We start from the raw sequence: 24,861 nt of genomic DNA on the forward strand, positions 1-24,861 counted from the left end.
AAAAGAATTATGAAATACAGGCTGATCGCCCGTGAACTTGCATGTAATCTTCAGGTAGAGCTACAGAGTAGGGGATAACTGGGTTCGTGAACAGAGGGAGGTTTTAATGTATTGTAGACAGGAGATGCTCACAAGTTTGAATCAAATTTGCCAATGTAACTAACTGTGATTTCCAAAGGAAAATTATAAGACTGCTCCTATAGAGAGATACTCACCACTCGTTCTTCTCCTTTTCCCATACTCTCTTCAAATTCTGCTTCCCTGTGCTGTGGGAAAGAGAGTTTAGTAAGAGTCAATTCACAAATTGCAATAATTTAAAACTAAATAACAAGCTCTTCAATATGCAACTGGCAGCTCAATTTTCCATACAGCTAGCAGGGAAATATTGAAAGGTCTGTCTTAAATTTTAGAAGATTTATTGCAGTACATTTAGGTCCCAATCTCCCTCTTCCTCCCCTCGCAGAGTTGGGTGGGATTTTCACCACAGTACCAACACTACCAGCAGTTCAGCACAGTTTCTTGCTCCTTGACTCAGGCAATTGGGCTGAAGTCACTTAGAGGGGCATAAATTTCCAAGGCCAAGGTGTTATAATGATGGAGAAAGAAAACACAGAATTATACACAGAAATATTGGATTTAAAAAAAGACCCAAGTTTTATATTTTAAAATGGACAAACTCCGAAGATGGCGAAGAATGCACAGTTAGCCACTAACAGGAATGGCACCAGGTTGTTTCTCTAAGGGACAATGGAACCTCTCCCTGTGCTTCCAGACAAGGTACTTCTAAAAGCATCCAAAGACTGATTACCATCCCCGATAAGACAAAGGAACCTAATGGCTATCTCACGTGAAACACTCTGGGTTTAGTTGCCTGCCTAGACTAACCAGTGGATTCCAGGTTGGAATACACAAAGGAGGAGGTTAAACGTTCGCTGAGAACGCTGCCCAGGGCCTGCCTGTGTCTGCCGTGTCAGTCCGTGTGTGAGTATGTGAGCATGTGTGCACTGTGAGGAAACACAGCTGTAAGTTTTCCACACTGAAGGGTGTGATACAGTACCGAAAGCAGTGCCCCTGAAAAAAAAGAAATAATCATCTATTGCAGCAATATCTAAAATTCTCTGACCGGGGAAGTTATCCAGCCAGCAAAAAGAATCACAATTGGAAAAGGGAACTGAAATAAGACCATAAGACATAGGAGCAGAATTAGGCCTCTCGGCCCATCGAGTCTACTCTGCCATTTAATCATGGCTAATATTTTTCTCATCCCCATTCTCCTGCCTTCTTCCCATAACCCCTGATCCCCTTATTAATCAGGAACCTATCTATCTCCGTCTTAAAGACATTCAGCGATTTGACTTCCTCAGTCTTCTGCGGAAAAGAGTTCTACAGATTCACCACCCTCTGGCTGAAGAAATAGCTCTACCACACCACAGAATATCTGAATCAAAGAATCAACTACTTGTCTGCAGAAGTTAACTGTACTGGAATCAATCCTTAATGGCCGCGACGCTTCATCATTCACTCCTCGCAGCTTAAGGACTGTTCTGTGTAACTTTTTTTATTTATATTTACTTATGATTGGATTCAATTCTTACTACTGTCCGTATGAATGTAGATGCAAGTATTTTACCATTTCTCCTTACCTTTTTAGTAGCTAATTAACTTACTTTATCTTAACTCAAAAAAGTCTAGTTAAATTTTTAAACACTATTGGATCTGGGAAAGGTACCCACGGGAAAGGGGAACGTTGTTAGATTAAACCTTTTTCCTATCAGCCGAGGGTGGCGTGAATAAAGACACAGAGCCAGTCAAGTCCTCCTCATCCAGGTTTGTAACAGACTTTGGGGTATTCCAGCTGGACGGTGACAAATTGAGACATCTCACCCGGATCAAGAACTTTTGGTGGACATCACTTGTTAGAACAAAGGCCCTCAGTAGGGGTGGTGACAAAAGAGAGGGATAGTAGGCTACTGCAAAGCCCGATCCTTCCATTGGGATATTTCGGGGTCTTTCTATTTGATCAAGAAGTACTGCTAGGAATTACCTGAAGGCACTGATTCAACCACATCTAGTGTTCCATGTATGCCAGAACAGATGCGGTGACCTTTTCTCATTCCTCAAGGACACCAGTGAACCATTAGATTTTTACAAAAATCCAGCAACATTCTTGGTGGCGGCTCAGAAATTACCATATTTATTTTGTTTTATTTCAAAACTTGCCACGGTCAGATTTGAACTTTAACCTCTCGGTCGTTAATCCAGCAGCATAACCAGAGAATTACCAGGCATGGTTTTGTTTCCCTTTCCCACATCTGACTCCCCAATGATTTATCCTGGGCTCCCATCCATTTCTCAGCTGCAAGCTGCACCTGAAAACATGGGGCGAAATTCTCTGATAATGGGGCTATGTCCCCATACCCGCGAGAAAACAGGAGCGAATCACTCTGTACTTTTTTCTAGAAAGTTCAGAGTGAATCTCCGTTTTGAAGGGGGCTTGCAGGGCCCTGGAGTAGTCCACGCAGCTCTGGCTGCCGATACGGTGCCCTGCGCTAGCCACCCCCCCCCCAGATTGCGGGCGCTCACCGATCAGCGGCCCCGATCGCGAGCCTGGTAGACCAGGAGCCCCCCCCCCCCCCCGCTGGTGACAGGTTCCCCCACTCTCCACCAGGGCAGCCACGGTCTATGTCCTCAGCCGCCACTTTGAGTGCCTGCCGCGTGGAACGATGAGTGAACCACACCAGTGGGAACTCGGCCAGTTGCCGGCGGAGAATCATCGTGCTGGCATCTGTCAATGGTTTCTGACCAGTGCCGCGTTGACCGTGCGTGCGCGCGACTGCTGGCGATTCTCCAGTCCGCGGAGAATGGCGGGAAGGCATCGGACCCGATCGCTGGTCGGACCCCCCGTGCCGAACACGATTTCGGCATGGAGAATCCCGCCCACGGTTTATCAATGATACAAGAACAGAGGAAGCTGGAAAAACTCAGCAGGTCTGCCAACATCTCAGTCGAAAACAGACTCTCTTTTAATCCTGATAGCAGATGCTGGCAGACCTGCTGAGTTTTTCCATAGCCCACTGTTCTTATTTCAGGTTCCAGCATCCGCAGTATTTTGCTTATTCTACCAATGATACCTAGCTCCACCACACCAGCACTTCTCTCGATTCCTTCACTGTCTGATTCGTCATGCTGCTTGCTTTACTTTGGATTGACATAAATTTTCTCCAACTAAATATTGCGAAGATTAAAGCCATCGTCCTAGGTCCTGCTGCAAATTCCTTCCTGAGCCACTGACTCTACCCCTCTGCCAAGCAACTACCTCGAGTCCGAACTGGACTATTTGCAATATCGGTGTCATAATATAATCCAAGATGAGCTTCTGAGGATGTTTCCCCTCCCTCAGCAAGACCCCCCATTTTGACTTCAATATATCGCCTGACTCTATCCCAGCCAAGGTGGTCTGCTGTTGGAATGCTCATCCAGGTTTTTGTTACCCCTAGACTCACTATTCCAATGCTCTCTTGGCCAACTTCTGTAACCTTCAAAATTCTGTTGCCTGCATTCGAATTCACACCAGGCTTTATTTATTCACTAGCTGTGCTTGCTAACTTATATTAGTTGTCTGTTAATTTAAAAATTCCCATCCTTGTTTTCAAAGCCCTCCATGGTTTTAACCTTACCTTGTGCTTCCCTCAATCCACCTCTAACCTTCTGAGCCTTACAACACACCCCCCCCCATTGACATCATTCTGGCTCCTCACACAACCCTGGTTTTAATCGCTCCATAATTGGTGACATGCCTTCAGCTGCCTAAGCCCTAAAGCTCTGGAATTTTCTCTCAACCTCTCTACCACTCTCCCCTCTTATGAAAGGTAGTCCTTGAAGCCTACCTCTTTGCCCAATTTTCAATTAACTGTCCTAAAATCTCCATTTGTGGTTCAGTGTCAAATTTGTTTGTAAACATTCTTGTAAAGTGCCTTGGGACATCTTTCTGAGTTAATGACTTTGTTTAGGTTAATGCTACTAATGAATCTACTCCTAAGAGGAACATGGAATGACTGAATTTGAGCAGTCTCAACCCAGATTTCCAATAGCACAAGTTCACAGCCAACAGGCATCTCATCAGTTTGGCTCTATCAGAAGCCTGATTGCAAAGGTTAATGCCCATGGTTCTCCACTACATCCCAATATTATTCCCAAGAATTAGCGAACTTGAGAATACACATGTACCCACACGCTCTGCCATTACCCTGCTCCTTCAAAGGCTTATTTTAATTCAACAGCAATAGCTTGCTTCTCCCTCCAACAACAGTTAAAGACACATTACCATTTCCCTCTCTTCCTCCAAAATGATCGGCTCTCTTGTTCGATCCCACAGACGTAGAGATTTATCATGAGAAGAAGAAACTATGTGATTTCCGTTGGGGCTGATGGTCAAGCACCAGACTTCTCCATGATGTCCCTGTTTGGAAAACAAAGAAAAAACAAATAATGGGGTGGACTTATTGGCTGTTATTCAGGCTTCACAAATCTATAAAAGACCAAAAAAGCAGCCATAATTTGTCAACAATTACCAGGAGTACACAGTACTATAGAGGCAGGGAGCTTGCTATAATACAAAAATTAACCCATGTGGATATACCAATCTATATTTACTACAGTGATGCTGCTTTAGACCCCAACAATTATGTTTGCACTAGTCAGATTCAAGGAAGAAGCTCAATCATTAAAAGGCTGATATTTACAATGACGAGATTAAGATCCTGCACTGTGCAACCTTTCAACCAAGTCAAACAATTACTTGACAATTAACATGACTTCCACAGAATGGAATGTTGAAAATATTGGTTCTAAAAGTGGTGGTTTATCAAATTATTAGTGAAGAGCTCTCAAAACAATCTTAGAATTTCACTTAGCAATCTCTAAAATTCACTTTCTTGGTAATTTTCTTGGTGAGTTTAGTTTTCAGTATTTCCATCCTTTATGATGTTATTGCTGCCTCATGACTGTACTTGCTCCTCAAATTGGGACATGCTTTCATTATAACTCAACACAAAGTTTGCTGGGATAACCCATGCTGCATTCTGACAGTATCCTTCTCCCTTAAGGTGAGCCACACCCACAATTTTTTGTTATATTTGTGGAAGGGTCAGCATTTGATACCCATTCCTGATTGCCCTTGAGCGGAGTGGCTTGTAGGCTGTATTACAGGGCAGTTAAGAATCAACCACACTGCTGTGGGACTGGAGTTGCTCACAAGTAGACTAGATAACGACGGTAGATTTCCTTCTCTAAAGGACATTAGTCCTTCCCTAAAGGACATTAATAAACCAGGTAGGTTTTTACAACAATCGATGATAGTTTGACAGTCACCATCATTGCGATTATGCCAGATTTTTAAAAAATGAATTGAACTTAAATTCCACCAGCTGCCATGGTGGAAATTGAACCAAAGCTCCTGAAACATTAGCTTGGCCTCTGGATTACTAGTTCAGTGACATGACCACTACACTGCTGTCTCCCCCATACGGTGGATACTGGTTCATTCATAGCCCAGTAAATCACATATACTAAAATAATTTCCTCTGCAAAATACTTTGCTTCCCTCTTCCTCTCTTCACTCTAACAAGCCTGTGTGCTGATGAATTAAAATGCAAGAGCCCCAGAACAGTTGGCATTGATATTCCAATTGGCCCTAGGGGAAGAACCTGGGCACCACTTAGTACCTCCCTAGACTGGAAAATATATTCCCATTATGAAGTGATGATCTATTGTTCCAACCCCACCCCTCATTCAAAACAGAAAGATAATTTTTTAAAAGCTTCAAGATATTTTATTTTACACTTGCTGTTTCAAGAGAATAATTAGCTAATCAGTAGGATTATAGGCGTATTGGAAGATGGTGACGAATTCAGTGTAATGAATGTGCATTTGTGACATAAATCTTTTACACTGAGGACACAATGTTATTCAATGAGAGCGAATAACAATATTACATCTGATGGGTGTAACCAGTTCAACAGGAAAAAATGAAATTTGATTAATGCTTAAAAGTGGAATATTGAAAAGAGATTTAATAATTGTCAGCTGAGACCATAGGCTAATATTCCTTTAGCTGAAGTTACACTCACTTCCAGCGTCTGAATGTGCTCAAACTTGTCAGCGTCCCATTGTTTAATCTTCCGATCTTTCCCAGCAGTAAAGAAGAGGTGAGTTTTTGGTACAAACTTCAAATACATTACACTGCAGGAAAACAGGTCAGAAAAAATCCATCACTGAGTCACTGATTTCACCCCAATTTGTCTTTTTCTTAGCAGTTAACCTTGAATTTATCTATATTTTTTGTACACAAAATATGAAAATTGCAAATGACTAAACAGAGCTCTGCAAGTGCTCCATTTAGTGTGTGCTGACCACATAAGGGATAAGACAACATGCTTGACACAAACCAATCAGCTTCAGAGGCAAAAATCCATAAAATGCATGAGGAAACCATTTTATTGCTCTGGATCAGAATCATAGAATCCCTGCAGTGCACAAGAGGCCATTCGGTCCATTGAGTCTTCACCAACCCTCTGAAAGAGCATTCTACCTAGGGCAGCTCCCCTATCCCATCCCCTCAACCTAACCTGCACATCTCTGGACATTAAGGGGCAATTTAGCATGGCCAATCTACCTAACTTGCACATCCTTGTCTTTTCCCAAAACACTCTTTACTCAGTTTTGTGCATGTTTTCCTGTATTTAATGTAAATTGCATTGTTTCTTTAATTTTTGTTCTCAACACCCCTTTTTCTAACCCAAAGGTCCTCCTCACCATCTCTTCTTGCTTTGCCTGTGTCCTTTTGGGTGCCTGATTGCACTCCATCCCCTTGTGTGCATGAATATACCAACAACATTTAATTATGAATTTATGCAGCACCTCTAATGTAATAGTTTGTCTGAAGGCATTTACTTGGAGCATTATGAAACTAATTTTGACACCGAGCCAGATTAGGACATATTAAGGTAGATGGTCAGATAGATAGCCATCCCGGACGTTTTAAGATCTTAAAACGAGGCAGGAGAAGTAAAGAGGAGAGCTTTAAGGTGGTAATAATAGAGCAAGGGACTTAGCAGCTGAAGGTGCAGCCCCCAATTAAAACTAGGGATCCTCAAGAGGCTAGAATTAGAGGAGCAGATATCTTAGTGGTTTGTGGAGCTGAAAGACATTACCAAGAAAAGGAGGGGCGAAGTGATTGAGAATTTTAAAAAATCGATTTGCTGCTTAGCCAGGAGCCAATGTAGGTCATCGAGCACAGTGGTGATCAGTGAACGGGACTTGGTGCTAGTAGTCACGGGCACCAGGATTTTGGATGATCTCAAGTTCATAGACAGTAGAACATGGGAGACCAGTCAGGATTGTATTGAATAGTCTCGTCTAGAGTAACAAAGACATGGATGAGAGTTTCAGCAGCGGAAGAGCTGAGTCAGGGCTGGAGTTTGTCTACGATGGAGGAGGAAATTGACAGTCTTCGTAATGGGGTGAATGTCCGCTCGGAAGCTCATCTCGGGGTCAAATATGACATGGTTGCAAAGATTCTGGCTCAGCCATAGGCAGTTGATAGAGAGAGGGATGGCATTGGTGGCTGGGGAACAGAGGTTGCAAAAGGACATGGGACAATTACTTTATTGGAATATTTATCATCCAGCTGAATTTTTCCAGATAGGAGTTCCAGCATTTCATAGATTTCATAGAATTTACAGTGCAGAAGGAGGCCATTCGCCCATCGAGTCTGCACAGGTCCTTGGAAGCACACTACCCAAGCCCACACCTTCACCTTATCCCCGTTACCAAGTAACTCCACCTAACCTTTTTGGACACAAAGTGCAATTTAACATGGCCAATCCACCTAACCTGCACATCTTCGGACTGTGGGAGGAAACCGGAGCACCCGGAGGAAACACACGCAGACACAGGGAGAACGTGCAGACTCCACACAGACAGTGACCCAAGCCGAGAATCGAACCTGGGACCCTGGAGCTGTGAAGCAACAGTGCTAACCACTGTGCTACCATGTCGCACTGTTCACCTCACCAAGACACCTATTTCTCCACAATGCACAATCGAGCAGAACAGCAAGACTCACGTGGAGTAATCACAACTGATGCCTAATAAATATGAATCTAAACTTAACAATGCTTAAAATTCTCTCTTGCAAATAAGCCAAGCGCTGCATTTCGTTATGTCCGTGACATGGGATACAAATTATGTCCATTCAAATGACAACACCAACCAATACAGGTACAATCCTACTGTTGTAGCAATCATGTCTCGTATTAGGTATTAATCTAAAGTCATGAATTTTGGTATGTTGTCTTTTTACTGATTATAGCACAAATAAGCTGGCACAAGAGTTTGACACACAATTTTCCAATTTAAATCTGTGCAAGCAACGATGCTGTCACCAAAATCAGTCTTTGGGATGAGGCCTCAGTTGGTTTTTGAGATTGTTGGCTGCTGTTCCTCCCATGATCCCATGACGTCAATATCAACAGCAGTGCATTAATGTCTATTGGAAAACTAAAACATACCTGTCATCATGAGCAAATAGAGACTTGTGACAGTCACCAAATTCCAGTCCCCAAATCTTGACGTTCCTGTCAGCTGACCCAGTAGCTATCAGATGGCTGTCCTACAAAGATACAAGGAACAGTGATTTGAAAACAAAACAGTAAAAAAGATTACCGAAGGAAGAATAGAGAAATTAATGGATGGTGCGGTGGCGCAGTGGTTAACACTATTGCCTCACAGCACCGAGGACCCGGGTTCCATCAGGGCCCGGGTCATTGTCCATGTGGAGTTTGCACATTCTCCCAGTGTCTGCGTGGGTCTCACCCCCACAACCCAAAAAGATGTGCAGGGTAGGTGGAATGGCCACGCTAAAATTGCCCCTTAATCGGAAAAAAAAAGAATTGCGTACTCTAAATTTATAAAAGAAAAATGTTTAAAATTTGTACTGATAAACTTGGCAATCTTCTCAAATCATTGAGTTAAACCAAGTGCCCTTCCCATCAAAACACATATATAGGTTTTGGGTCCATTCCACCTGTCCCAAATATAAATGTCAAGCCCATTTCTACATATACGCTAACTAACAAGGTGACCCACATCCAAGACTTCAATTGATGGCGGCATGGTAGAACAGTGGTTAGTACTATTGCCTCACAGCGCCAGGAACTTGGATTCGGTTCCCAGTTTGGGTCACTGCCTGTGCGGAGTCTGCACGTTCTCTGTGTCTACTTGGGTTTCCTCCGGGTGCTCCGGTTTCCTCTCACAAGTCCGGAAAGACATGCTGTTAGGTGATTTGGACATTCTGAATTCTCCCTCCGTGTACCTGAACAGACGCCGGAGTGTGGTGACTAGGGGATTTTCACAGTAACTTCATTGCAGTGTTAATGTAAGCCTCTTTGTGACACTAAAAGATTATTCTTTTGCTTATCCGACTTTTTTTGTGTTTTACGATTTTCAATGGCAGAAGCTCATTTTCAAACAGCCTGAGATACAAATTCACAGCATTCCGAGGAGTTGTCCCATTGATCATTCCTTCCAACACAGGAAATTCCACAGCAGCAGCTGCAGACTGGCATTGTGGAAAATTAAGGAGGAGACAACTGAAGCAACACAAAAAACACACAACTGCTCTTGCAGGTGTACAAATACTGTGCACAGAAAGGCCTTTTCCCAGGTGCATTTTCCTTCAACAAAATTACTTGTGCGTGAAATGAATCATGAGCAGGCAGATCAATTATGTTTTTAAGAATGATAACTCACTAATAATAGTGCAATTTCAGTGCGTTTCATGTTCACAAGAGAAATTCTGCTTGAAGAGAATGTAGGCCAATTGGTTGGGCTGCAATATTGCAAGTGTATCTTTGTCCTGCACTCCCTACAAAATTAATTCATGCCAACAGCAAAAATTAATCAAATTTACCCCAATATATGTGGTAACTAAATGGAGATGCGGCATTCATTTAATGACATCCACATTGACTATGATTTAATGAAAAATTCAATTTCTTCATATTTCTGGAGTTACGTAAAAACATATTCCAAAGTACAATAAGATAAAACATCCCCAATCATTTGAAATAATTTATCATCCCTTCATTCTGCAATATACACTAATATTGAACAGATGGCACAACGGTGCACAAACTTACATAAGAGATATCCATACACAGCACGGGTAGCTTGTGCCCATAAAGAGACAGGAAAAACTGCAGAGAGAAAACAAAAATATTCGAACTGGCCATCTATTCAAAACACAGATGCGCTTTTATTTTTTTTCAACCACTAGTGTGAAAGACCAATAATCTAAAAAAGTCAGCTTACATAAGTTTAAAATTCCCCACACCAAGCAACTGAAACATCTACAAATATTTTCCAAAGTTGGCTGGTTTCTGCAGCACTTCTGACCAATATCTAAAACATCAGAATAAATTCAATCATTTTTTTTTCAACCACAAAATCTACACGTTTAATTTATCTTCCCATTTGCGCTATGATTCATGGTGTGATCGGCATCGTCTATTTTCCAGTCATATTTGGAGAAACCACAGTATGAAATATTGGCTTGTCAGAGGATTGAAAGGCATTAGATAATTATTTGCTGTTGATACAGGGAGTTATTTAGGGTGCATTTACACTGTACGTTTAGTGCCACTGCAAAGCATTTTTGGCTTTGTGCTTTCATTAAATCCCTGGATCAGGTGTGAAAGCCCAAAACGACTCTGAATTGAAGTCAAATGATTTTACCTATTCCAGAGTCTCAGCTTGTTTTGCTCCAGTGCCGAACTGAGCTCTGAATCTGTCGGGCGTATAATATTAGGGTGACAAGTTAACCCTCCTGAAGGACATCAGTGAAACAGTGAGTTTTTCCTGACAAACCAGAGGTGTTCATGTTTATTTTTCTTCTGCTAATTTGTAAATGTTTACTAAATTTGATTCAAATTTTTCCATTGCAGAATTTGAACTTCCAGGTTGTTCGTCTGGTACAATAATGAATGACCTCCATACTCACTTTGAGTGATAATACAAAATAAAGGACAAGCCATACTATCACGGATCAGTGCATTGTCATCTTTCTTTAGAGGGAAAGCAGATTCAAAGTAACTCGCAAAAGTATATTTGATACATACTTAAGGAAAACATTGACAGAGTTATGGGGAGTGGGACTAATTGGATAGTTGTACTACAATGGGTTAAATGATCACATTCTGTATCACACTATGGAGGGAAGCATGGAGGTAACAAATATTTTACTTATAGGTACATTTATTGATTAAATACTGCCTCACAGCATGGCTGCCTGATCTTAAATATCTGTTATGGAGAACCAGGGGCGGGATTCTCCGACCCCCCGGGGATCGGAGAATCGCCCGAGGCCGGTGTCAATCCCGCCCCCACGGCCGTGTCCCGAATTCTCCGCCCTCGGAGATTCGACGGGGGCGGGAATCGCCGCTCCAGTTGGTGGGCCCCCCATGGCTATTCTCCGGCCCGCGATGGGCTGAAGTCCCGCCACTGACAGGCCCCTCTCCCGCCGGCGTGGATTAAACCACCTACCTGACTGGCGGGATTGGCGGCGCGGGCGGGCTCCAGGGTCCTGGGGGGGGGGGGGGGGGGGGGGGGGGCTTGGGGCGATCTTACCCCGGGGGGTGCTCCCACAGTGGCCTGGCCCGCGATAGGGGCCCATCGATCAGCGGGCGGGCCTGTGCCGTGGGGGCACTCTTTTTCTTCCACCTCCGCCATGGTCTTCACCGTGGCAGAGGCGGAAGAGACCCCCTCCCCTGCGCATGCGCCGGTATGACATCAGCAGCCGCTGACGGTCCAGCGCATGGTCGGACACGCTGGCCGGCGAAGTCCTTTCGGCCACGGCTGTCGTGACGCCAAAGACCGTTCGCGCCAGCCGGCGGAGTGGGAACCACTCCGGTGTGGGCCTAGCCTCTCAATGTGAGGGCTTGGCCCCTAAAGGTGCGAGACTTCCGCACCTTTGGCGCGGCCCGACGCCAGAGTGGTTCAAGCCACTCCGACACGCCGGGACCGCCCGCCCCGTTGGGTAGGGGAGAATCCCGGCCCAGGTTACAATTTTGGATTAGCAAGTGAGGACTTATTTTCCAAATACATTTCACAGTTTTCATGCGTCCTTACAGCAATGTTTTACCTTCAATGTGTCCGTGTAAAATACTTTAACAGTACAATCGAGTAGTGATACTGCTAGCAATCTCTGATTCGGGCTGTAACACACAGATAGGATGTCTTCATCCAGCTGCAGAGTGCGAATATGATTCAAAGACAATCTACAATTAAGGAATAACAGAACACAGGTGAAGATCAGCCACCCAGAAGTAGCTACATTAATTATCAAAATGGGAAAACACTGGGAAAACTTGGGCTAAACGGCCTCAAAAGGAGACAGTTAGGAAAGAAGTATTTATCATAGTAAAAGGGATAGAGATGGTATATTTGAAACATTTCTTCAAACTAAACTATTACGGCAGGACAAGGATGTACATATTCAAACTGCCAAAAGTAAAATGTCGCAATGGTGTCTGGATGTCCTTCACACACCGGAGATCAACATTTAAAATAAACTTCAGGATATACAAGATAGTGGGGTTGATAATCCCAGAATCATGAAAAATGTTTGATATGTGGGTTGACAGTTAGCTCTTGGTTTATATTGTTAGCATGTTTTCCTTTTCTCGATTTCCTCTCACTTGGTCATGTCCCTTTTTATCTCTCCCTTCTCAAATTCCTTTGCTCCTCCCGATTCCTGACCTCACTTATCGCTAACGTTCAGTTTTTGTGTCCTCCTGCTGCTGCCCCAGACTTGAACCCCAACCCATCCCCTCAATGTAAACCGTATCAACCCTCTGTGACTCTCGGTATTTTCTGACTCGCTCACTACTTGCTTGAGAGCAGACCAAATTCAGTTGTCTAACTGTCTCTAAAGCTCTCCCTACCATATTCATTTACGATTGTTTAATTTCATAATCTCCTGTGGACTTGATCAATGGGGCAATTTCTGACCACTTACTTGGATTTCTCTGTATCCACGTTTGCCTGGCCCCTTCCAATCTAAGTTATAACATCTAATCTGGGCAAAAAACATTACCCCAAGTCACTTACAACCACATTCTTTAACATCCAATTTCCTAGCATTGTCTAGCCATTTGCTGTACATATGTAACTGATAATTTGTCAGTCCCTCAACTTAATCTTTGATGCCTTCGTCCCCAGTAAAACTATCACGTCTCCTTGTTCCTTACAGTTGCTTCCTCTGGCCCCAGCCCTCATCTTTGCTTCTTCAAGTCCAAGGGCCGCAGGTTTGAATGCATCTGGTGCAAAATTGGCAAAGCAGTGCATCAGCAGACTGGTTCCACCACGTTGGGTGGGATTTTCTGCGCAACCCGCCGCATGTTTTTTGGTCTCGGAGGCAGCCCGCCAGGGGGGTCTTCTGGCCCCGCCGTTGTCAATGGGATTTCCCGTTGAATATATCCCTCGTCGCCGGGAAACTGGAGGTGGAGGTATGCCATTGGTGGGACCGGTATATCCCGCTGGTGTTAACAGCCGGTAAATTCTGCCCGTTGAGTTCTAATTGACCTCGCCCAGAGCTGATTTTTCTCTTACCCTGCCATTTCCTCTTCCACTTCTATCAGTCCATTCATGTTTTTGTTGTTTCCAGATTTAACTACCCCAATGCTTTCTCGGCCAGCCTTTCATCCATCACTTGCCATAAATTAGAGCTCATGCAAAACTCCACAGCCAATCCAATACCACAGCAAGTCCTGCTTCCATATCATCCCCGTCTTCTCTGAAGTACATTAGCTCCCAGTTTTCCAATGCCTTGAATATACATGTCTTAACCTTATGCTTGAATTATTTCATGACCTAAGCCTTCTTTACCACTGTAACGTTCTCCAACTCTATAAATACTAACCCACAAATTTTCCATTCCCTCTTGCTCCAAATTCTTGTATTCCACCTCTATACTTTTCCTCAACACTGGGGATTGTGGTTTCCAAATTATCTCCCAAAGTCCCTCCTCCTCTCCACTTCTCTTTCTTCCTTAAAACCTACTTCTTTGGTCAAGTTTTTAATCGCCCCTCCTAACGAATGTTTCTTAGGCTCAGCACTCATTTTTCCCTTGGATTCGGTGAAGCTTTGAGGGATGTTTTTTCAATGTTAAACGTGCTGAATAAATGCAAGTTTTTTTCTTCCTCTTAGACCAGAAATATTGAGGTTGGTAATTCAACACAGATCGAAGTCAAATCAAATCACCCTTCCTGGACTATTCAGTTTGTCCATTTTGTGGATAAATGTACTTCGCTGTCACAGGAGCCCAATTATTTTTAACAATTGTTACTTAATTGAGCAGCTTGATTTATTTCCCCCCTCATTGCTCACCTTGTCTGCGTTGAATTTTCATCCTTCGCCAACTCAAATTCCCAGAATTTCACCAACTTGTCAGCACTTCCAGTAACAAAACCACGCTGGAACAAAGAACAGAATTTAAAAACATTCATAAAATATTTGCTATTCGAGTTGTTCAATGGATAACAGTCTCTGGTCACCTCTGATTTAGATTCCAATTTAACTCAGATGATGACCGTTTCCTTTTTTGATCAATATATTTTTCATTTACATGGGGTGGGGGGAGGAGATGGAAGGCAGTTTCTAACTCTTGCAATTTATTTTATTTGAGCTTCTGGCAACAATTTATTAAAAATATATTGTTTTGGTTACCTGTTTGGAATGGCAAAACGTTAACAGTTATATGAAAGGGTAGAATGGAACTACTTTTAAAATGCATTCCTTTATGTGATGTAAACATTGCTGACAAAGCCAGCATTTATTACCCATCCCAAACTGATCCCGGAAAAAAGGTGATGTGCCCCCCCCTTTTAACCCACTTCAATCCGTATGGTGAAAGCTATTTGCCATAGCACTACATATTGAAATGTGCCTGTGATGCAGACACCCTCAAAATTATCTAACACTGATGCAAGTGGTTTAGTCAGGTAGCAGCTAGCTTTAGTGCTCCCTCCTCACTCAGAATGTTACACAATGGTCTATTAAATTATCTTTTTAAATTTTGAGTACCCAATTATTTGTTTTCCAATTAAGGGGCAATTTAGAGTGGCCAATCCACCTAGCCAGCACATCTTTGGGCTGTGGGGGTGAGACCCACGTAAACACGGGGAGAATGTGCAAACTCCACACGAACAGTGACCCGGGGCTGGGATCAAACCTGGGTCGTCAGCGTCGTGAGGCAGAGGCACTGCGCCACCGTGCCGTCCTGGTCTATTAAATTATATATTGGCTCCTTCAATGTAAGGTTCAAGTAACTTCTGTACTTATAAACAAGAAGTAATTTCTATACATGTCCTTACCTGCTGACAAAAGAGCGGCCTCAATTTCAACAGGCTGGTTTTTAAATAGTATTTACTAGATTCTGCCTGTGTGGGTGAGTACTTACAGCTTGCTTGCTATGTATTGCAAGGAAATTTGAGTAAGGGCAACACAAGGGTAATTTTCAGATCTCATCTAAAAATAACCTATCCAGCTAAAATCTTGGCAGCATGAATTACCTGGTCTGGTGCCAGTGAAATGGACCACACTGCTCGGTCATGGGCATCAAATGTCTCCAACAAATTCCCAGAAGCTAAATCAAAAAGCTGTAGCTTTCCAGACTACAGAGAAAAAAGAAGGGATAGTAAATGCAAAGACACGTGTGATATAAATTCAATTCAGCTGTCTGCTAAAACAGATGCAACTCTTACAGGTTAATGTCTTTTATTTGTTGCCTTTTATGTTCTATCATGAAGAAACATATGTTGATAATTAAAAACCTTTTAAGAGTTGTAATTAAGTTAACATTAAATTTTCTCTTTCACTGACCAACTCGTTTACAATCAATTGATCAGGTTCATGCACATATTTATTGTGAATTATTTAGTTTAATAACAATTACAGTAAGCTTTGGAACGATGAGCCCATGGAGCATTCAATTGAGGCATTTACACAAACTCAATCTAAATTCAATCTGGCACCAATTGAAGTGATGTTCCCTTCACAAACAGAAATGTCTTCAATTCAATGGCTGATCCACGAGGGGAGTACAAAATTTCACATCAATCATCTTCGCTTTCTCTGAGAACAACCAATGGCAGCAAAATAACAATATTTCTAAGCAACAGCTACTAGTTTGTGTAGGCTTTCATTACATTATTTTTTTCCCTTTGCATCTGATTGAAATGCCCAGAAAATGAGATAATGAGCGTGTTCTTTTACATTAATTCTATTCAAAGTCAAGAACTAACAGAGAATGATCTAATGATTCATTTTAAGTTGGAAGTATCAAGACAAGCAATTACATGAACTGCCATTTATACTCACTATATGCATACATTTTCCTTGTTTCCACTAGGAACTTCAAATATAGAAAGGAAGTTCTACGGAGCACATATCAATGACATTCGCATGTGGGTAGTTAAAGGGCATCCTCATTTGATGACGCACTTGGTAAATGCACTGCTCAGTGCTTCAGAGCTATACAAACTCAGATCATGATGTTCTTGCATTTGTACTCCAGCATGAGTTGATACGTTCAGAAGTTGAGATTTGTTTCGAAAAATTCTTCTTTACAGCCAAGATTGTTTATCTCCAATTTATTCCAATTCACCACAATTGTTATGGTAGCGTTGCATCATGTTCTGACTACCTTAGCGACTGCTCAAATTAGAAAACTTTAAATTGAAAATTGGTCACAATAGCTGCTCTAAAGCTTTGCAAAGAGAAGTCTTAGTTCCTTACCTTAGTTCCCAAGATAATTTGTCTATCCCCAGGAACAAAAAGAGAGCAGAGAGAGTATTCACAAGCCATGGTCCTGATACACTGCAGAGTAGATCTGAGGATCAGCAAAAAAAGCCTTTCAGGGTCTGCTTGATAAACAGTGCACATTTTTTTAAGTGTATGGAATAAAGTGTGCACTTGATAATGGTTTTAGAACAGACAGTGCATTTTAATGTTTTAAATCAAAAAGGTCATCTAGACTATTTCAAAGAAACCACATGAATTGAAGCCGCATGATGGATATGCAACTAAAATATTAATGAATCTACGTAGTTGCATGCCTAATATAGGAATGTTACAAATTTAAATTAAAGTCCTACAGTCGCCATTGTAAAGTTGTTCATGGCAACACTCCTTTCTCTCTTGGGCAGTCCCTCAGGGTCGAGGATGACTTGCTTTCACTCCGGGAAGGTGGGTTCTGCGGTGGCTGAACAGTCCGATCCTGGATCTGCAGACTCTGCCACAGTTTGGCAGGAGGTGTTTGATTAGGTGGGTGGGACGCTCTAGATTCTGCGCTCTCCTTCTGCTGTTTATGCTTGGCCTCCACCGTACGACAGTCAAGATGATTGGCGCCTTCGCGATGCTTGTGCGTTCTAAGACAAGCGATTCCCACGTGTCAGCAGGGATGTTGCATTTATTTTGGGAGGCTTTCAGAGTGTCCTTACAGCGCTTCCTATGCCCTCCTAGTGATCGCTTGCCATTGCAGAGCTCGGAGTAGAGCACTTGTTTTGGCAGTCTTGCGTCGGGCAATGCGGGCAATGTGGCCTGCCCATCGCAGCTGGTCAAGCATGACCAGTGCCTCAATACTGGGGATATTGGCAGAGGACCTTCACGTTGGTATGCCTATCCTGCCAGTGGATTTGCAGGATTTTGAAGAGGCAGGGTTGGTGACATCTCTGCAAGGATTTGAGGTGTGTGCTGGACATTATCCATGTTTCTGATGGTCAGGGACCACAGCTGCTCTGTAGAACATGGGCTTGGTGTTGGGTTTGAGGCCTCCATATTTGTACCCCAGCATGGGTTGATGCCTTCAGAAGTTGAAATTTTTTTCAAAAAATTCTTCTTTACAGCCAAGATTGTTTACTCTCCTTGAATACTCTGCTCCTCAGTACTATAAACCCCAATTTTTTGTTCGTTCATGGGATGTGGGTATCACTGGCTGGGCCAGCATATATATGTTCATCCCCGAGAGCATTCAAGCGTCACCCACATTGCTGTGGGTCTGGAGTCACATGTCGGCCAGTCCAGGTAAGGTTGACAGCTTGCATTATATTAAAACCATACTACTCAACTAGGCTGCAGGAATGAAAAAAATGATGTTATAGATTTGATTATGCTAATTGTGATCATAGAATTTACAGTGCAGAAGGAGGCCTATCGAGTCTGCACCGGTCCTTGGAAAGAACATCCTACCTAAGCCCACACCTCCACCCTATCCTCGTAATCCAGTAACCCCACCTAACCTTTTTGGACACTATGGGCAATTTAGCATGGCCAATCCACCTAACCTGCACAACTTTGGAAGGTGGGAGCACCCGGAGGAAACCCACGCAGGCACAGGGAGAACGTGCAGACTCCGCACAGAGAGTGACCCAAGCCGGGAATCGAACCTGGGATCCTGGAGCTGTAAAGCAACTGTGCTATCATGCCGCACGCAATGTTTATTACAGGAAGATTGTAATTGTTCTTTGTATTTTTTGTTCGTTCACGGGATGTGGGTGTCACTAGCTGGGCCAGCATGTATATGCTCATCCCCGAGGGCATTCAAGCGTCAACCACATTGCTGTGGGTCTGGGGTCAAATGTCAGCCAGACCAGGTAAGGTTGACAGATTTCCTTCCCTAAAGGACATTAGAGAACCAGATGGGTTCTTACTACAATTGGTCGTCATTAGACTTTAAATTCCAGATTTCGTTTTGAATTCAAATTCCACCATCTGCCCTGGCGAGATTTGAACCCAGGTCCCCAGACCCTGGGTCTCTGGATTACTAGTCTAGTGGCAATACCACTACGCCACTGCCTCCCGTGAAGGTAACTAAAATGCTGGGGTTTAGAGAGTTTCAGAACACCTAAAGGAAAATGGGAGTCCAGAAGGGAATATAGCCAGAATAGAAGAGGTGGAGCTATAAAACAACAGGTAAGCTTACTTTTGTTGGAGAACTGGAGATGCGATGTTTATACAGGTTGCAAAGTAGTGCAACCCTGAATTTTGTCATGGAGATGGGTGGAGATTAAGACGGTGATGGAAGGTCACTGGTTCTGTGCCAAGAGGTTAGGTTCAGAGATACCTGGGTGGATTTGGGAGATTGGAGTTCAGAGAAACCCAGGGGCAGTGCCAGCAGTCTTCCAAAGAGTTGGAAGTATGTGAATAATTAGATTGGGTGCAGCTTTGTGAATCCTGTAGAACACAGTCTCGGGGAAGAGATAGATACTATCAGGTGGTGAGCAGTTGGTGAGGCAGACCGAGTTGTTTTTGAGGAAAATCAGTGGCTAGATATTTGAAAGTGAACAGTTGAAATCCCTCCTGAGGGAGACAGAGTTTTAACGAGATTGGAAGACTCACAGTGGTAACTGACATCTGGGTTGCTCAGAAATCTCTGGGATCTGTCTGGGTTGGATCTGTCATTTAATGTACCATGCGGTGTGTGTGGTTGCTGTTTACCTGTTAATTCATATTTACACAGCGTCGCTCCCGACGGCCCCGGGGAGATACTCTGAGTCCGGTAGTAATAGCTTTGTTGAGAATTTGGAGGCAGTTTCGACAGCACTTCGGGTTGGGGGCAGTGGCAAGGAAAATACCGATTCGGGGGGGACCACAGATTTGAGCCAGGGAAGATGGAATTTTTCGGAGATAGGAGGAGAAAGGAATTAGGACACTAAAAGATTTATTTCTTGGGGGTCATTTTGCGGGATTGAAGGAGCTGAGAGCAAAGTACGGGCTGGAGCAGGGGAAATATTTAGAGACATACAGGTTCAAGACTTTGGCAGAAAAGGAGATACAGAGCGTCCCAGTTAGAGCCGGCTTTCACATTGCTGGAGAAGGTGCTGACGAAAGGGGGACTGGAGAAGGGGATAGTATCGGCGGTTTACAGGGCTATTTTGGAGGAGGAGAAGGCTCTGCTAGAAGGGATCAAGGCAAAGTGGGAGCAAGAGTTGGGAGAGGTATGGAGGAGGGGTTCTGGTGTGAGGTGCTCCGGAGAGCAAACACCTCCACCTCGTCTGCGAGGTTGGGGCTGGTACAGCTGAAAGTGGTGTATAGAGTGCAACTTACAAGGGCGAGGATAAGCCGGCTCTTTCAGGGGGTAGAAGATGAGTGTGAACATTGCAGAGGGGGCACCCGCAAACCACGTTCACATGTTTTGGTCCTGTCCAAAGCTGGAAGATAACGGGAAGGAGGTTTTTAGGGTACTCTCTATAGTGGTGCACGTGAAACTGGACCCAGACCCTCGGGAGGCCATATTCAGGGTGTCAGACGAGCCGGGGTTGGAAACGTGCGCGGAGGCAAATGTTGTAACCTTCGCCTCGTTGATCGCCCGAAGGCGGATCCTGTATGGGTGGAGATCAGCCTGTCAACCCTGTGCCCTGGCGTGGCGGTGGGGGGGGGGGGTCAAATTTGAACTGAGGGGAAGGATGGAGGGGTACTACATTCATGAGCGTTATCCATTATGTACTTTCAGGAATTGGATGACATGGAACATTAGGCGGGTTGGGGGCTGGGTGGGTAGAGGGACTGTATGTGTTAATGGTGATTATGGGTGATTCCCGATTCCTTTTTGTCATTTGTTTATGTTAACATGTGGGTTTGGTGGGAGGATGGCAAGGTTGTTATTGATATGGGGATTGACATTACATTCATGACTGATTATTGTTTATTGTTGGGTGTAAATTTGGGATAAAATGTGAAAAAGGAGACTAAAAAATATTTGTTAAAAAAATTAGATCTACTTCATACTCTCACATTCAGAATCAATATAAGATAGATATAGTGTAAGGGCAGCAAGGTGGCGCAATGGTTAGCACTGCTGCTTCACATTGCTGAGGACCCAGGTCCAATCTCGGCCCTGGGTCACTGTCCAAGTGGAGTTTGCACATTCTCCCATGTTTGCGTGGGTCTCACTCCCACAACTTAAAGATGTGCAGGGTAGATGGATTAGCCACGCTAAATTGCCCCTTAATTGGAAAAGAAAAGAATTGGGTACTCAAAATTTATTTTTAAAAAGGTAGATATTTTAAAGTTGTTTTACTTTGCTGACTTCATATATTAAAGTTTATTTTGTTTCTTTAAAACCATTAAATCTTGTGGTTTTATTCTTTAGTGGGTAACTGGGATTTCAATAAAATTGTTGATCAAATGTGGCATTGCTCATGTGAAGACAAGGTCGACGGGCCGGTTTTAATCAGGAGAGGCTTTTTGAGCAGTACAGAATATGGAAGTTTCAGATCCCAAATGTTTTAACTGCCAGATCTAATTTAATTGCCACAGGTTATTTCCCATCCAGAAAGGTCGTGGGAGAAATTGTAGGAAAAGGACACAGTAGTCGCTGACAGGTGTAAATTAGGTAGCCAGTTTTCAAGCAAGTAATGGGAGAGAGTTTCAGGAGGGAAGAGAGGAATGCTTGACAGGGGAGCTTGTAAATTTCCTTGCGGAGCACAGAGAAGCACTCCCGCTCAAGGTACCTTCCCCACTCAGGCCCGGTAAGGATGTTGCTAGGGTCCTTTAACTCAATAGGACCATGATTTGTATGGATGAAGAGAGTCCATGAACCCTGTCTGCTGCTTGCTTCACATTGTCCGGACAATGAGTAAAATAATAGCAGGCAAAGTAATAGAAGAGCACACCAGCCCAGAGTCCAAAATAACAAAAATGCTTTAAATCTATAGAAAATATAAGATGAAATGGAGTCTTGCAACTTTCAGAGAAATAATCATTTTAAATAAAATCTTTAAGACAAATCATACTATTTTGACCTCTACAAGACATTGGTCTGGTCTCAGAATAATGTGTCCAATTCTGCATCTTTCCAGGGTGGTGATACTTTTAAAAGGGAGCACAGAAGTCACAAGACTAAGTTCAAGTTTAAAACATCTTAGCTGTCAAAACTGGCTCAATGAGATGGGTTTCCATATTTTAGAAAAGCATAGACTAGGAGGTGATTTGAAAAAAGGTATAGAATGATAGAGGGAATAGATCATGGGCGGGATTCTCCGAACCCGCGGCGGGTTGGAGAATTGCAGGGGACGCGGGAAATTCCCACCATGCCGCTTCGACGCCGGGACGCAAATCTCTGGCGCCTGCGCGGTTGCTGAAAGAGGCCCCCGCGGCGATTCTTCACGGTCGACCGGCCAAACTCCCACCGAGTTCCATCGCCGTGGTTCCAACCTGGTACCACCCAGCGGGGATTTGGACCCGCGGCCCCAGTGGACGTCCTGGTGAGCGGGCGGGGGGGGGGGGGGGGGGATCTGACTCTGGGGGCCTCTCCACGGGGTCCAGGCCTGCAATCGGGGGCAACCACGTGCATGCGCCAGCGCGGAGACACCCGCCGCGCGCATGCGCCAGCGCGGAGACACCCGCCGCGCGCATGCGCCAGCGCGGAGACGCCTGTCGCGTGCCTGCATGAACCCGAGCCGACACCGTGCTGGCCCCCTGAAGACCGCTGAATTCCTGGGCCAGGAGGCCGTTGACGCCGGCGTAAACTACTCCGGTGTTTACACTTGGCCGGGATTTCGGAGAATCCCGGCCCATGTCTGTAGTGACAGTTTACAAATAAATAGGTTAGAGGGCTAAAAGAGTGACGAGCAGCCTAGACTTGTGAGTGGGCCACATGAATGGCCTCCTTCATCTCAGTGGGCTACGTGTTTGAAATCAGGCTTGTTCACTAACCATGGCCCCATGAATTAGATTAAATATGTTTAATACACGCCGAACATTTCATAATGAGTAAGCTTAATCATTTAATATTAATAGAACTGTCATCAACTTCAAGAGGTAAAATCAAAATAAACATTTACATTTGGACGCAGAGGGAGGACATTGTTCTGTCAATATTGTGTGCAATCAGCACGCACCTCACTTCACTTGCCCTTTCTTTACGTGCCAATCACTTCAGTCATACCCATAGGAAAGATCAGCAGAGTATGGCAACTCTGCGCGTGGGCAGCAATCAACAAAATGTCTTGTGGGCTGCACTGAGAACCCAAATGAACCACGTGTGGCCCCCAGGACACAGGTTACCAACCATTGGGTTAAAAGGCCACAAACGTAAATTATGCATGGCCAAATCTACGATGGGTGAGGTTGCCCAGGAATAGTGGACCTGTGGAACTGGATGCGGACCCATGCAGTGAACGTCGATTCTATGAATTCCCTCAACTGAGAGCTGGACTCATTTCTGGCTTGGATGGAGATGAACTCAAACATAAATCAGGTACTATATAGGATTAACTAGGGCCAGAGTGATCTCCTGGACTAGTGTTGATCACCTAAAGAAGTCAGAGAGGAATTTTCCAGATTATCACCCTTAATTAGTCAGGGTTTTTAACCTCTCTCAGCAATTACACGGCATCCAAGTGGGGGGAGGAATAGATATTGTGATGTTCAGGATATCACAGTTGTGCGGGTCAGGTTGGATAGCTCGTGCTTCACAGCAGCCAATAAGGAATGGAAGGAATATGTGGAACCTGCTGAAGGTGGAAAGCTATTAGGGGCTAAATTATTGGTGTGAAAATTTCAAACCGATCCAATATGAAATTTAAAAATTAAATTAAGGACCCCAAAAGATCCATTGTTAGAAAAGCAAGAGGACAGCCAATTTGCCAGGCGTGACCATAGTTGCACCGGCTCCTCTTTGCTTACACATTTACATCGGTAAAATCCGTATTAAACGTGGATACGCAAATTTAAAATGGGCAGAAGTTGATAAATAAAGGGTGGCAACGTTAAGTCAAGTGCAGAGGCTGGAAGTGCATGCAGATGTATGACTATGTGACACACACACACATACACAAATATATTCAAACCTGTTCCATATTTTGACTGTCTCGGCCGAAGCAGAGAGTACAGCAATATTGTCAGAGCTGAAGGCGAGGGTTCTCACATCTGTCCTGTGACCTGCAATGGTTATCCTGGCAACTTTTGTGCATTCTGGCGTTTTCATTGTTAGGTTCAGGCTGTAAGCCTCAACAGTGTTGTTGTGCAGTAGCATCACAGCCTTTAGTTCTCCATTTGGCAATAAAAGAAAATTGAATGATCTAGAGAAAAAAAAAATCAGTTGGGGTCAAAAGGCCAAAGTAGCAATAAGTTATAACGCAAGACTGAAAACACTAAACTAGAATTCACTCAGGTTAGTCGAGTGACATGTGTAAATTAAATATTAAAGATATCCTCTAAATGTGGAAGCAACAATGATTGCTCAGCAAAACCATAAATGCAAACTCAATTACATTGCAAGTTTCAATACAGTAGAGCAAGGGGAACTTATGCACTTCCATTCATATAATGGTACTAGAGCTCACAAATAGTAAAATGGCTGAACATATTGCTTTGGAATTAGATACAATATCTGTACATTTTTATGCACATCAAAACTGCTGGAAAAATCTAAAGATACATTGTGCAACAGAAATAAAATGCAACCCTAAACTATCTTTTGCTGATATAATAGTGCATAAAGCAATACAGACAGGTATGCACACATTCTCCAACACACTGACATTTCAGAGTTCCAAGCTTTTATTTTGAATAAAAACTCCTATTTATTTTAATTTCCTCCATAGAGATAGGACAATTTTTAAAAAGCATGTGAAAGGAGTGTTCCACTTTTTGAATGAGCTGCCAAATATTGTGTAATATAATCATTTATCTGGAATTTACTTATTTTTTGAAAATGCAACTCAATCTCTGTGAACGAGAACTTTCTTAGCACTGATTAACGTTTTATTTAATGTTTAAGATTCTACCACACGTAATTCT

The 24,861-nt window shown here is 43.5% G+C and overlaps 1 protein-coding gene across 3 annotated transcripts in view; it reads right to left on the bottom strand.

Moving 5' to 3' along the window:
* The window catches only part of wdr3 (WD repeat domain 3), a 77,891-nt gene that overhangs the window by 17,892 nt on the left and 35,138 nt on the right, over positions 1-24,861 (bottom strand). For all 3 annotated transcript variants that reach the window (XM_038801990.1, XM_038801989.1, XM_038801991.1), the window contains exons 11-20: positions 23,910-24,140; positions 16,855-16,948; positions 15,630-15,731; positions 14,446-14,531; positions 12,200-12,335; positions 10,200-10,256; positions 8,571-8,671; positions 6,129-6,240; positions 4,325-4,459; positions 216-266 (exon numbers count right to left, since the gene is read on the bottom strand). In XM_038801990.1, coding sequence (XP_038657918.1) covers positions 216-266; positions 4,325-4,459; positions 6,129-6,240; positions 8,571-8,671; positions 10,200-10,256; positions 12,200-12,335; positions 14,446-14,531; positions 15,630-15,731; positions 16,855-16,948; positions 23,910-24,140 — 1,105 coding nt within the window. The remainder of the gene's footprint in view (positions 1-215; positions 267-4,324; positions 4,460-6,128; positions 6,241-8,570; positions 8,672-10,199; positions 10,257-12,199; positions 12,336-14,445; positions 14,532-15,629; positions 15,732-16,854; positions 16,949-23,909; positions 24,141-24,861) is intronic.

The sequence above is a fragment of the Scyliorhinus canicula genome, chromosome 7, assembly GCF_902713615.1.
Source record: "Scyliorhinus canicula chromosome 7, sScyCan1.1, whole genome shotgun sequence".
Lineage (NCBI taxonomy): Eukaryota > Metazoa > Chordata > Chondrichthyes > Carcharhiniformes > Scyliorhinidae > Scyliorhinus > Scyliorhinus canicula.